The sequence below is a fragment of the Oryzias latipes genome, chromosome 3 (genome assembly GCF_002234675.1).
Source record: "Oryzias latipes chromosome 3, ASM223467v1".
NCBI classification, from domain to species: Eukaryota; Metazoa; Chordata; class Actinopteri; order Beloniformes; family Adrianichthyidae; genus Oryzias; species Oryzias latipes.
Genome location: NC_019861.2, coordinates 32,949,613 through 32,961,753, shown reverse-complemented (window position 1 = coordinate 32,961,753; position 12,141 = coordinate 32,949,613). Strand labels below are relative to the sequence as shown.

Here is a 12,141-nt window from a genome sequence, read left to right as displayed (position 1 = left end):
ACCACCAAAAAAACCTTCCCCTGCCAGTCTGTTTTTAGCTCAATGTCTGGGCCTGCTGCCTGCTGCTATCAAATGAAAGCCAGCTAATCAAATTGTTGGAAGATCCTGTCCTGCTCTGACCGGAGGGCAGCTAAGTGACGAGTCACACATATTGCCGCAAAAATCACCGCCCTTCTGGCTTTACCTGATCCCACCGAGGTCCTTCATGCTTCTGGCTAGATTTAATTTGATCATTTTAATTTATTCTATTGCGGTATGAGCCATTTAATTGGTTTGTGTCTGCCAGACTTTTAAATTACACATAAAAGAACTTTGTTAAGGTGACGGAAAACTCTTTGAAAATGAGCCTGTAAAAATGTAACCATCCGAGAACGTCCTTACATACAGAATGGAATTTTTTTGAGTAATCTCTGGTTACTTTTCCCTGTCTGATGCTTCAAATAGACTGTTAGCCTGTCAAACATCACAGAAAACAAAGTTTTTGACTGTTCAGGGTCAGTTCTGCACCAAGCGGCAATCTTTTATGGGTTTTTTTCCAACACTCATAAGATTAGCCTCTACTAAAACTATAGCTGAGTTGATAAAATCCAATAATCGATCTTAATCAATTAATCCATCTTACCATATCACTAATCGATCCATAAATGTAGAAAAGAATCTATTATGCCTTTTCTTTTCCGATGACCTAAAGCAAAACAGCAGTAACATCATATTGATATACATTACTGGATTGGCCTTTGCCTATTTGCTGCTGTGCACAGTGACGTGCACGAGCAGCCGCCATTGGTATGCAGTGAGTCACGTCATCAGAACCCTGTTGTTCCAGTTTAGGACAGGCAGGCATCAATCACAAAAGTCTCCTGGTGTGTTTTTCAATAACTGGACCTTCTAGCATTGCAGATAAAACACTGCTTTCAAATTAACAGCTTCTAAATATCCGTGATTCTGTATTTTGCAATATTGCTTGTAAATGATTGTCACTCAAGCCCAGGAAGGAATTGTTGAAGTTCAATAGCATGAATTGCTGAAAAACTGCCAGCGATTTAAATTATTAAATGTTCAGAAAAGCATATATATGTTCTCTTCCTCCTACTCCCTTTCAAGCAATCTTTTGAACACTTTCTGACAATGTTTTCCTTTGGCTTGTTTTTGAATTATTTCTGCTTTGATTTCATTTCAAATTTTACATCCAACTCTTCAACTGTTAAAGTAATTAACTTATTTCTTACTGATTCAAAACAAAGAAAAACATTTTTAAGCTGATATGCAACACAGTTGACATAAATCTTATGATTCTGACGGGAAGAAAAGTGGCTTTTCATATCAGCTTTGCACTGATATGCAACGTTCATATGTTGTTGCACAGGGTTAACCAGTTAAGGGTTAACCTGTAAGGGCTAACCAGTCGCCATAGACGCTTAGGCAGGTCCATAGTGTGTAAGGGCTAACCAGTCGCCACAGACGTTAAAACAAGTCCATGGTCTGTAAGGGTTAAACAGTCACCATAGATGCCAAAGCAGGTCCATAGTCTGTAAGGGCTAGCCAGTCCCCATAGACGCTAAAACAGGTCCATGGTCTGTAAGGGCTGACCAGTTGCCATAGACGCTAAAGCAGGTCCATGGTCTGTAAGGGCTGACCAGTTGCCATAGACGCTAAAGCAGGTCCATAGTCTGTAAGGGCTAACCAGTCGCCATAGGCGCTAAAGCAGGTCCATGGTCTGTAAGGGCTGACCAGTCGCCATAGATGCTAAAGCAGGTCCATAGTCTGTAAGGGCTAACCAGTCGCCATAGGCGCTAAAGCAGGTCCATGGTCTGTAAGGGCTAACCACTCGCCATAGACGCTAAAGCAGGTCCATGGTCTGTAAAGGTTAACCACTCGCCATAGACGCTAAAGCAGGTCCATGGTCTGTAAGGGCTAACCAGTCGCCATAGGCGCTAAAGCAGGTCCATGGTCTGTAAGGGCTAACCACTCGCCATAGACGCTAAAGCAGGTCCATGGTCTGTAAAGGTTAACCACTCGCCATAGACGCTAAAGCAGGTCCATGGTCTGTAAGGGTTAACCAGTCGCCATAGACGCTAAAGCGGGTCCATAGTCTGTAAGGGTTAACCAGTCGCAGACTGTATTTTGCCCTATTGCTTGTAAATGATTGTCACTCAAGCCCAGGAAGGAATTGTTGAAGTTCAATAGCATGAATTGCTGAAAAACTTGCCTTCACTCTGCGGTCCAGCTCACCCCAAACCATCTCCATTGGGTTCAGGTCCGGTGACTGTGGAGGCCAGCCCCCCATCACTCTCCTTCTTGGTCAAATAGCCCTTACACAACCTGGAGGTGTGTTTGGGGTCATTGTCCTGTTGAAAAATAAATGATGGTCCAACTAAACGCAAACCGGATGGAATAGCATGCTGCTGCAAGATGCTGTGGTAGCCATGCTGGTTCAGTATGCTTTCAATTTGGAATAAATCCCCAACAGCGTCACCAGCAAAGCACTCCCACACCATCACACCTCCTCCTCCATGCTTCACGGTGGATAAAGATATAGTGTACTCTAAAAGGATTAAGAAAATTATGATATAGGTCCTTTTAAAAGGAAAACTATGATTGTGATTGGCTGAGAAGAAAAGGCGTGCTGTTTAGCCATTGGTTCAGAGTAAAGGCCTGATTGATGAGTGGCGAGTAGAGTGATGTCACAACCCAGCGTAGCTGAAGGTGAGGTAGATCTAGCTTCATAAACTTCAATGCAGTAATGAAAGACAGCATCCAGAGCAGGAAAGGGCTACCAGTGAGGAAAAAGACCAGCTTCTCTCCCCTGAAACGACTGCATCTAAATGTTTTTATCCTCATGATAAAATATCAATCATGGGGATAATCCAGATGTTTTCTCTGCTAAGCAGTGGCAAATTACTTCTTTTTACCTAAAAGATAAAAAAATTTCCTTAAATGAAGCATTTTTTATTCAAATGTTAAAGGAGGTATTTAAAGTTGTCTTCAGACTGGAAAAAGCGTTTGGTCCGGGCCCAGTCCTGAACCTTGCGTTTGGTCTGTATTCAGACTGCATTCAAGCAGACTTTCCTGTTCCGGACTAAAGCTTGTAAACAAAACTACCTGGCTGAAAATCTCTTCACTCATTGGTTAGGAATTATGAGGGCGGGGCAAAGCAACTAGAGGCAGAAATTATGGAAGTCCTGCACGTTTAATGCATTCAAACTTTATATATATTTTTTCCAAACGTCCTTCTGGTCTGGTGGAGTCATGCTACAGGCCGGTTACTGGCAAGAAGACAGCTAAGAAGGTATACTGATAAGTGTTTATGCTATATCCACTACTTAGTGCCCTAAATTTTAAAGCACAACGCTTACTACTATCTAAAATCTAATTGACCTGAACGCTTTGCAACAATCATTTACGATCACGAACACTGTCTTCTGAAGATAAGAGCATTGATGGTTTATTAAAAAAAAACATTTAAATACATTTTTTGGGTAAAAATGGTTCCAACCCAATGCATTGTGGTCTATAGTCGCCTATCTAGTGAGCATCAATGCACACCGGTTTTTCACAAAAACTTCTGGTAAATTTCTAGGGCACTTGATTTTGGAATTGTAGATTCAGACAGCACTACAAAATGGCAAACGCACTATATAGTGCACTATGTAGGGGTTCGGGTTGGAATTGGAACACAACCTATGACATATATATAGATTGTCTGGAAAAAGGTGAGAAGCAATGTGTGTCACATTAAAAATTGTTTTAATGAGTCAGCATTCATCTGATCACATTTCAACCAGTTGCTGTGTTTCAATGTTCTGGTGTTATGGCATTGCTTTTAAGAGACGTGGTAATGAACCATATGGTAGCTTTTAAAATGATGTCACAGCAGCGTCTGGCGCGTGCCGCACAACAAGAAACAGAAAATCATTTAAGAAGCGTTTTAAGATGTTAAAATAAAAGTTCTAACAGATAAACAGTTGGACCCTCTTTGATAACACAAACATTTACATTTGTCCGCGGCTCATCTGTTGCTACTTTCCTACTCTGTTTACATCGGCTACGGTGGCCATTTTGGTTCAGAAGGAATCTCAGAGCGAACCGAAGCTCAGTCCGATTGGAAAAGAACCGATACCTCCTGGAAAGATGTGTCGCAGAGTGGTTCCTGGTCCACTTGGGTGTATGGGGTGAAAATTTGTTCCGGATAATTGGAGGAAACAAACTGCGGTTCACTTTAAGCGAACCAAATGTGTCCAGTTGGAAAACGCCCCAAGTGTTCTGATATTCAAGATTCAAGATTTATTTCAAATCAAATCAACATTTATATTAAATGAAAATATAACTTAACATGAAACAGAAAGAAGTGAAAACATCTCTGCAGACATTCTCCTGCCTTCAGAAATGTTTTTTTTTTTTTCAGAGGAAGTTGTTTTATTGCTGTAACTCCAGCAGAGATTGATGCAGAATTTCAGAGCTGGCCTGTTGCTTTTCCAACATCTCCTTCCGTTCTTTATCAGTGTTCTCACTGTTCCACCTTCTCATTATTCTGTCATTCAAGAAGCAAGCATAGGTTAGGACATCCGAGACAGTTTTTGGTTTTTAACAAGCTTTTTAACACCCGGCATGTCTGTTCTGTTCTGACAGCCGGCTCGACTTTTCCACATTATCTGTGGGCGAAAATGGGAAATGGTTTGGTGAGAACAGTTTAGCTTGTTCACAGGTGGAGCCTCAAAAGCAATCCACTCATCTGAAGACGAACTCGGCGCCTTCAAACTGCAGAAAAATTCTCTCCGAGTCATTCGGTTTCCCCTCTGATCTGCTGCTTTGAATTCCAGTCACGCCGCTGCAGCAAAGATGCTGATCGGTTCTGATCGCCGCCTGCCAGCTGAGTTCTGCCCAGCCTCCAGGGAAGCAGCACAGCCTGAGACTTTCAGGAGCTCTCTAAATACTTCCCCCATTACCCCAAAAAAAAGAGTTTGGGATCATGTCAAAGCAGCTGTATTTTAGCCAGTCTGCTGATTCCTGTGATCCGTTCTCATAACACAACTTTTCTTTGTTACTGCGTTCTCAAACCATTCTAGAATGGCATTCTGCCGTTTTCACACGAGCATAAATCGCTGACGGCCCTTTATTTTAATGGAGCTCATAAATAATAAATGTTAAAGCTAAGAAAGCAAATGAACACATTTAAGTGGGTTTATGCCTGCTTTTCAGTGAGGTTGTGTTTCTGGATCTGCTTTTTCCCAGAGAGAAGTGTCTGTGGAAGCCATGCAGTTAAACAAACCTGCCATAAATCACACGACTCTGCAGAGACGCAAAGAAACTTTAGAGAAAAAAAAGCGGTGAACAGAGATGGAGGAAGCTGCCTGGCTTCTGTCTTTGTTGTTTGACCAGCTCAGTGGCCTTGTGGTAGAGTGTCTGTCCTGAGACGTGGAAAGGTGGTGAGTTCTAATCCACAGTTGAGTCCTTTTAATCCAAATCCAACGCCTCCCTGCTTGACACTCAGCATTAAATTGGAAGGTTAAACCACCAAATGGTTCCCTGAGCTGTCTCTGCAGCCTGCCGCTCCCCCAGGGGACGGGTGAAATTCTCCCCCCCCAGGCTAGGGTCAAATGCGGACAGCTGACACACACCTAACTGTGAAATAACGAAGGTCCACCTTTTGTTCCCAATTTCTCTTGTTTCACTTACAAAGTGGCATTTAGGCCAGCACAGTAATAAAGAATATTCAGGCTATTTGACTGGAAGCTGTTTTTAAGGTGTGCATTATCAGTTTTTAATAGACACCCTGCAGCCCATCAGAATCGAGTATTCACCCAGACCACTCTAAAGAAAGGCCCCTAAAATGCTGAAGAGGAGTGGAAAGAGATTTAATCATCATGCTTAAAGTTCCTCTCCAGTCTTTTGATCTGTTTTCAAAGTGTTCCCAGTGGTCTTTTAGTTACGATCATGCAGTTTTAGCCAAAATCGAAAGATCGGTGCCGTTTTCTTGGACATTTTCTGCAGAGCGGCAGCAGTTCACTAAAAGTACACCTCTGATTGTAGGCCGGACTGTTGGCAAGGAGTAGGCCTGCGCTCATTTCGCATCATTCCTTTGTCTACGCTCTATCACGCAAGCTCAAAAGCCTTCACACCCCCAACCTAACGTTAGCGGGGACACAGAAATGGCGAGCAACATTGGAGCAGTCCAGCTGTACAGTTTGGAGGCAGATTCCAGCTCAGACGAGGAAAACAAAGACGTGCATGGATCTATATTTGGATCTATATTTGCATCAGAATGGAGCTTGTGGCCAACCGATTGTAATTTGAACGTTACAACTTCAAACTGCATTTTTTATCTGCCGGAATTTAATTAAACAAACACTCAGAAATACAAATTCAGTTTTCTTCATAAGTCATCTATCATGAGGAAAATGGTACAAGAGCCACTAAGAACACAGAAAACATCATTTCCGTTGGAGTTGGTTTTCAAGTAAACACAAAAATCGAGAGGAACAACAACAGGGACACAAATCCAAAAGGGAAAAATGGCTGAAAGCGAGACCCCATCCACCCACCAGGTTCACGTTCCAGCACGTCACCTTCATTAGCAGAGAAAAACAAATCTGTGAAAGACTCCACAGACAATCACGCTCCCACAGAATGGAATAAAAAGACATAATTGCTATGATTCACAAAATGTCAGCATGATGGATGACATCCAAAGACACAATAATAAATTCACAAAATGATGAATTGAACAAAGTCCCATTATCAGCAATATTCCTCTCTGTGGGGATTCATTGGTGAGGCTTCTCGCCTCAGCTTTTTTCAAAGAATTTAATGCTTAATCCTTTATTCTTATGCTTTTTATTTAATAGAAGCCAAAAAATTGTGCTTGTGAATCCAGATTTTTGTCTGTTATGAAGTTTCATTTTGTCATAGTGTTTCGGGACATCATTTATTTTGCAGAGCCCTGTTGCATCCCATAATGTATTGAGCTTTGTTACTGCCTATTGCGCTTTCTTTAACCTCAGTGACATTTTCAGGTCTCTGAAAGAGAATAGGATCATCAGTCTTATTGAAATTCATGACTGAGACCCAAAAGGACCAGGATGTTTACAGATCTTTTGGAAATTTTTCTGTACTGTAACTTCTGACAGACGCTGTTAGGAAACTTCCTTTGCTGGTTTTAGACCTTAAAGGAAGGTTAAAATGATAACTAAACGTTTAAATGAAGCTCATATTGAGTAATTATCTGTTTTTTATGACTAAAACGTCCTTTTGATTTAATATATTTTTCTGTTTTAGCATTTTTACCAACAAACCTTAAGTCTATGCTCAATTTTCCGATTTTCTTTTGTAAATTTGTCACAGGTGAAACGTTAGAGGCTGCAAGAGGTTAGAACTAATGAAGACATAATTAAGTGTCGGTGCAGTTAGAAGGCAATAATTGATCAATAATTAATAATGTCAGCATTTAAAAGAAGAGACGAGTCTCACGTGACGTCTGCATTTTCTGGAAAGTCCTGCGGGAAGAGCGGAACCACGGCAGAGTCGATGCCTCCGTTCGATCGTTCCACACGTGGGTGTGTCTGTGTGGCTTTGTGTTCATCCCCCACAGAAACACACGTGTGCCCTCGTCTATTGAATATTTCATCTTTCACAGCAGCAGTTGTTAATGGTCGCATCCTGCTTCAGGATGCAGCAGCGAGAGCGGTTGCCACGGGTTACGGTTCAGGTTGTTCCTCCAGGAGGACGAGGGACAAAGTGTGGCTTCAGTCACACACAAAAAAGACACATTTGGTTAGGAATGAGAACATTAGTGATTGTGTTTCTGCAGAGTTCATCGCATCCAATTCAGCGGAAAGAAAAGTGACATTTTGGAGATTTTCAGTATTAAGAAAGAGGATTAGGGCCAAGGAGAAAGGAAAAAAAAAAGCATAGAAAATTCTGAGAATTCTGAGATTAAAGTCAGAATTTTTTTATTTCTCCATGGCCATAATCCTCTTCCACACAGTCTAAAATCAACTTTTGCTGCTGAAAAGGTTCAGATGAACCTGCAGGAAACGGGGAATAAGAGATCAGACCAACAGACAGTTCAGCACAATCTGCTGACTTTATGATGCATTGCACTTAAACGCATCGCCAGTTTGATAAGGACGTTTTGATGCATCATCTTTTCTCACACTGTTAGCTGTTTCTCATCCCTAGTAATCCTACTCCTTTAAAGAAATATTACTAAGATTTATTTGCGGGATTTTTTTAATCCAATTACAGAAAATTTGGATTTAAAAAAAAGTGGTGTTTATGATCTATAAGATCTCTAGAACAAGCAACACAATCAGCTGAGATTGTTTTTCCTAACTTTAAATGTTATTTAATCAAGAAAGAGCAAAACATGTGAAACTCACTTCAGATTTACGGTGATGCATTTTTAAAAATGCTGAATTTTCATTTTTTTTTGTCAGGATTTTAAATTTCAACAGATTAAATTAAGATTAGGATCAACTTTAGGGAAATTCAGATGAGTTTTAGACTTTTGTTGGCTAATCCAACAAGCAGCAGCATGAAGGAAGATATTTAAACAGCAATTTATGGGGAAACTGTCTTCTGTGTTTGAAGAAACTTTAAAATATCTCCACCCTGTCTGTTTATTCTGTGGTACTTGGAGAAAAGGTGCATCCAGGGAGAAATTTAGATTTTCAAGGCTGTTTTAATCATTTACTTGTGGAATTTTGATCAAACATTTCAGGTATTTGATGATTATTTGCAGGAATCCAAATACTTCCTCATTTCATTTAAAAGAACCATCAGAGTTCTGAGTTGTTTTAAATCCTTCCTGTTTGTGGTCAGTCTGCTGGGTTTTTAAGCGATAGTTGCGTGAAAACTGTGTCAGAGGAAGGAAGGTTCTGTTTGTTTTTTTAAAATGTGAACCTCCAGAATAGTTACCTCAGTGGGAGTAACCGTGACTTATAAAGGTATCACTGAAGTTTCTCTCCTGGTTTTGTTTTGGATGCTGCTGACAAGCCGCCCTGCAGCGGCTCCTCCCTCATCTGAACACTCAAAGAAATGAAACGTTAGATTTAAATCAAAAAGTTTCGTCAACCGGTCCCACGAAACTGTTTTGTTTACATTGGAGAAAGAGGGGATGACTAAAACTGAACAAACTATCCTGAAAAAGTACTACAGTACACAGTTATGGTAAGTTTACATAGTGCTAGTATGTAAAATGTACTCAACATTCTTGCATTTAATTTATTAATCATTATGTTGAATTTACTCATTACTGCGTTAAATTTAAAAACAATATTGTGTTGATTTTTTTTTATCTATCACAGGGCCACAATCTCACACCTATAGGGACAGTAGCCAATAAACCTATGAAGCATGTTTTTGGACAGTGGGAGGAAGCCACGCATACACGGGGAGAACATGCTAACTCCACACAGAAAGGTCCTCCATTGATGTTCTGTGTCAGGTCCCCCAGCCGGGACTTGAACCTTATTGCTGTGAGGCAAGAGCGCCAACCACTGCACCACCATGCAGTTTTTGAATCATGTTGAACACCATGGAACACCTTTACTAAAATCCCCTAAAGTTAACAATACTAAACAATGTAATTGTAAAATTCATTCATCTTCTTAACCGTTTTTCCCTTTCGGGGTCACGGGGCTGCTGGAGCCTATCCCGGCCACTTGTGGGCGAAGGCAGGGTCTGTTGCAGGGTAGAATGTCCACAAACACACACCCGTTCACTCTCACACTCACACCTAGGGACAATTTAGTTGCCAATCAACCTATGTAGCATGTTTTTGGATGGTGGGAGGAAGCCGGAGACCCCAGAGAAAACCCACGCATGCACGGGGAGAACATGCAAACTCCACACAGAAAGGACCCCCGTTGATGTAGTTTTTCATGTCCCCCAGCCGGGACTTGAACCGGGGCCTTCTTGCTGTGTGAGGCAAGAGCACTAACCACTGCACCACCATGCCGTACCGTGTAAAATTCTTGCTAAAGTTTATTCCATCATGGGTCAGATGAACGGAAAGCTTGTTGGCACAAATGTCTTTGTTTAAATAGACTGTGTTAACTTAATTTTATTAAACGTTTTTAAATATTGCCCAAGTTGTTATTGTTATTTAAATGTAATGTAACCCTCTAGTTTTTTTTTTTTTACTGAAAGTGAATTGATTTAATATTTTCAGCATAATTACTTCCCACTACAAATGCTATAGGTCTTTTTCATTTAATTTGAGTGATAATGCAGAGACGTTCCTGCCAAAGTCCGCGCTCAATGATGGAGGGAAGCCGCCTGGCTCATCAGACGCTTTTTAAAAACTTTCTACGAAAAACAACACCTCATGGATGAATAAATCTTTGATATTGAATTCTCGCCGTTCTTTTCTCCAAACGTATCAGGGTTGTTCTCGTCTTGTAACCTTCAAGGCGACGCCCTCCTTCCTCTCCATCAGGATCAGCAGAAACCTTCCGGCTTTCTTAAAGGGGAAAGACTCCACCTGAAGGCCACACACCTCTCCTAAAATAGCAGCCAGACGACTGAGCGAGACTCTCAAAAGTGATTAATAATCAGTCATCTTTTCCTCTCCACCCTCTTCTTTTTTTTTTCCTCCAGGGAGGTGGAGGAGGAGCTGGAGATGCTGTGGCAGGCGGCAACAAGGGAGAACCGGGTGATGAGGGAGACCCTGGTGGAGTCAGAAACCACCAGGGATCTTCAGGGCTGGACGAGTGGGGACGGCGCCTCTCCTGGCTGCACATCCCCTGCTCCGGACGAGGCGCCTCCATCCTCCCAGCATCCACCCAAGCACGGTCTGGACTATTACTGCTGACAGACGCTCCGCCTCAAAATGTTTCCGTTCTGTGAGGAAGAACTTGGTTCTTAAATTAAAACTTTGGTAAAATCATTAACTTTGCGTTTGTATAAATTTGATCCACATGTAGTTAGAACTATGAGGAAATGTAATATTTAATCAGACAATTGTCCTGATGAGGAAATAGTGCCATCTACTGGACACTTGTGGTATGCACCCAATTAAGCATTGACTTTTGATGCACTTTAGTTTTGCCAAATAATTTAACAATATTGCAATGTTGATTTTGAAAAATAAATTATATATTTTTGCTTTGTGGTTTACACACAGACGTGTTAAAAAGCTGAATTATTTGTTGCCACGAGACTCGTTTTTGTTCCTTCAGTGCTTCTATGTTGAATTTCTGTTGCAACCAGAAGCTTCTGACTGCAACCAAGCATGCTCCTCAAACGTTGGTTCACTTGTGAAATCCTGAAACATCATGACTTAAAGTTTGTTTTTATGCAAACCTGCATCACTTCACTTCCCTTTTCTGAAAAGGAAAAGACGCACGTGAGTAAATACCTTTGTCTAAACTAAAAAGAATAAAGACGTTTTTTTCTGTATTTAAAAAGTTTTAAAATGTTTATTTTTAGGATAATGATGTGCAGATCAGTGCGAGATTTTACAGATCGTGGGGCACGTTCTTGTGTAACAATAAACGCAGGAAACGAGTTTAAACAAAAAGAAACACTACCTTCACTGCGCATGCGCACTTTGACTTGCAGTACCAAGGAGCGTCCGGCAGGTGGAGATCTTTTTTTTTTGGTGTAAGGGACCGCTGCTCTATTTTCCTTTTCATTCACATTTTTTCCCCCCAGCTTGAACAAAATATTAAATTACAAAAGACAACATCAAGGATTAAAATAGCTTAAAATATATTAAAAAAAAGATTACAAAAAAATTATATTTACAAAACAAAGTTTTCTTAGAGAAGGGGATTAATTATTAAACTAAAAAGTACAAATTGTTCCAGGGTTACTTGCCTTGGGTGTGTTAATCTTTTTAATGTAGTCATAAAATTGAAACATCTCTATCTTGAATACAGTAAAATTTGGAGGTGTTTTTTTTTAAATTTCCGCTTATGTATGTAAAATTTAGATTGGAAAAGTTACAAATGAATACTATTGTCTACTTTATCATCAGAATTGAAATATGTGAGGATTTGAAATGAATAAATCATCTTCATTTTTTACCATTAATCATCATGAAACCTCATCTGAATATAAAATGCTGTGTTGGTACCGTCGTTTCCTCCGGATTTATCTTCTACTTCTGCAGGTTTTCAAGAAAGTAACTTAAAAGTA

General features: G+C 40.6%; 1 protein-coding gene across 3 annotated transcripts in view; it reads left to right on the top strand.

The window, feature by feature from the left end:
* Positions 1–11,126, top strand: part of cep89 (centrosomal protein 89) — a 61,971-nt gene extending 50,845 nt beyond the window's left edge. For all 3 annotated transcript variants that reach the window (XM_020700748.2, XM_020700744.2, XM_011494064.3), the window contains one exon: positions 10,600–11,126. In XM_020700748.2, coding sequence (XP_020556407.1) covers positions 10,600–10,813 — 214 coding nt within the window. In that variant the 3' untranslated portion in view covers positions 10,814–11,126. The remainder of the gene's footprint in view (positions 1–10,599) is intronic.
* The last annotated feature ends 1,015 nt before the right edge of the window (positions 11,127–12,141 follow it).